The sequence below is a fragment of the Cynoglossus semilaevis genome, chromosome 12, assembly GCF_000523025.1.
Source record: "Cynoglossus semilaevis isolate Cse_v1.0 chromosome 12, Cse_v1.0, whole genome shotgun sequence".
NCBI lineage: Eukaryota > Metazoa > Chordata > Actinopteri > Pleuronectiformes > Cynoglossidae > Cynoglossus > Cynoglossus semilaevis.
The window spans coordinates 1,437,490-1,439,492 of record NC_024318.1 but is presented as its reverse complement, the minus strand read 5'-3'; the positions used below and the strand labels follow the sequence as shown (position 1 = coordinate 1,439,492).

At 47.2% G+C, this 2,003-nt stretch overlaps 1 protein-coding gene across 1 annotated transcript in view; it reads left to right on the top strand.

Moving 5' to 3' along the window:
• Positions 1–2,003, top strand: part of wdpcp (WD repeat containing planar cell polarity effector) — a 54,090-nt gene that overhangs the window by 27,446 nt on the left and 24,641 nt on the right. Inside the window, exon 10 of the mRNA XM_008321380.3 lies at positions 1,057–1,193. Within this exon, the coding sequence (XP_008319602.1) occupies positions 1,057–1,193 (137 nt within the window). The remainder of the gene's footprint in view (positions 1–1,056; positions 1,194–2,003) is intronic.

Below are 2,003 nucleotides of genomic sequence, written 5' to 3'. Positions count from 1 at the left end.
GAGTGTCGGGTGGGGTACGGGGGGGGGTCAGAGTAACTAACGGGGGCTTTTGTTCCGTTATCGCAGACGTACGACGTTTAAAAACCAAAACTGTGCAACAGTTTGATTTAGTTGTTTTTCGGCCCAGTCTGTGTGGACACAAATATAAACATCTGTGTTGACTCCCAGGGCTGGATGCTGATTGGTCGTCTGCTCTGGTCCCAGATCTGAGCCACCGCCTCGTTTCTGTTCTCCATCGGGGAATGAAAAAAGGTTTGAATCCTATTTTCCCGTAGACAAAGATGAAGATCGACATCTTCGTTTGCCTTCGTTTGTCGTCGTTTGTCTAACGTGTCGTAGCGAAGTCGTGTCCCGGCGTCGACCAAACGTCTCTCTGGTTCACACTCGCCGTCCGCTCTTATTGGGATGTTTATAATCCGGCGCTAACAGCGTTAGCTTTAGATGCTACGTTTTTTTTTTTTTTGGCTTTTTTTTTTTTTTTTTAATTTCCACGCCATGTTTGTGTTCCCTCATGAATATGTGCATATTAATTTGAAAAAAAAAATTCAAACAAGAGGACGACTGAAGTGTAATCATAATCAACCAGTTATAAATACACACACACACACACACACACACACAGCGTGCTTAATTATCTCGGGGTGTAGCCTCGCTCGTTCCACTCAAAGCAGGATATCTGTGTGACATGTGTCGAAACACACACACACACACACACACACACACCTCCAATTTGTTTTTCCATTTAATTGGTTTCATAAACAGATTAATTTGGAGGGAGGGGGGCTTCACGGCTAATCACCGTTTCCACGCAGCTTCAGACGAGTCGAACAGGATCAAGTTTTACCCCGAAACATCAGGAGGGGGAGAGGAGGGGAGGAGGGGGGAGAAAGTGGGATGAGTGGGAAAGAAGAACGGACGGACTGAAGATGAAGGACGAGGAAGAGGAAGTTTGAAGAAAAGATGGAGGAGAAGTGGCTTCAAGGTGAAATGGTGACGGTTACGTTTGAATCCTGACATTAAGCTCTGTCTCTGTCTCTGTGATGATGTCATCTTCAGCGGTGCTCAGTGATAGGCTGATTCTGCTGTCCTTCCTGGAGCAGAGCCAAGTGGCTGTGGTCCACGTCAACCGAAAGAACCAGGACTCCCCAGAGGGTGGCAGCAGAACAGACAAACTCTCCGCCTCGGAAATCAAGGTAGCTGCGTGTGTGTGTGTGTGTGTGTGTGTGTGTGTGTGAGAGAGAGAGACAAAGACATACGGGTCTCACATCACTGTCCAGGTCTCTGTTCTGTCCTCACGGTGATGTTTGTGAAACCTTTCAGTCTTTTTTTTTTTTGCCGTCGTTAAAACACAAAGTGTCAAAGTCACCTTTCCTGAAGGAAGTGAAACGACGACATCGTACACGCGGGTGAAATTTGAAACTGTTTGACTCGCGGACGACAGTGGGTCCAAAAAATCTGACGATTCCAACCTGGTTAACGAAGGGTTAACGAAGGGTTAACCAGGTTGGAGATTTAAAAAAAAAAGAAAATGAAAATGTCCACCTCGTTCAATAACGCTTCGCTGTGAAGAATCGCAACTACACAGAGGCCACATGTCACCAACTGAAGGTCCGTCTCCGGCCCGCGGGCCTTATGTTTGACCTCTGAATATTGACTCATCGCTGACTGTAAGTTTTCTACGGAGATTTTAGTCGCAGGTTTGATTCCCTTGTCGTCCTCTTTGTCCCTGCCTCTAAAACAAGACCTCCCTCCGTGGCTAACAGCTAGCAGCTAACAGCTAACAGCTAACAGCTAACCCTGGCATTATCACATTACTGCCAGGCTCCTTTTGTTATAGTGTGTGTGTGTGTGTGTGTGTGTGTAAAGGCAATCGTTCCTGCTGTGCATCTCCAGAAGCAAAGTCCTGATAAGACACACACACACACACACACACACACACACACAGGCTGACCGAGCCCGCGCATCCACCCGCCGGCTGAACACCGAGAATAACCACACCTGAT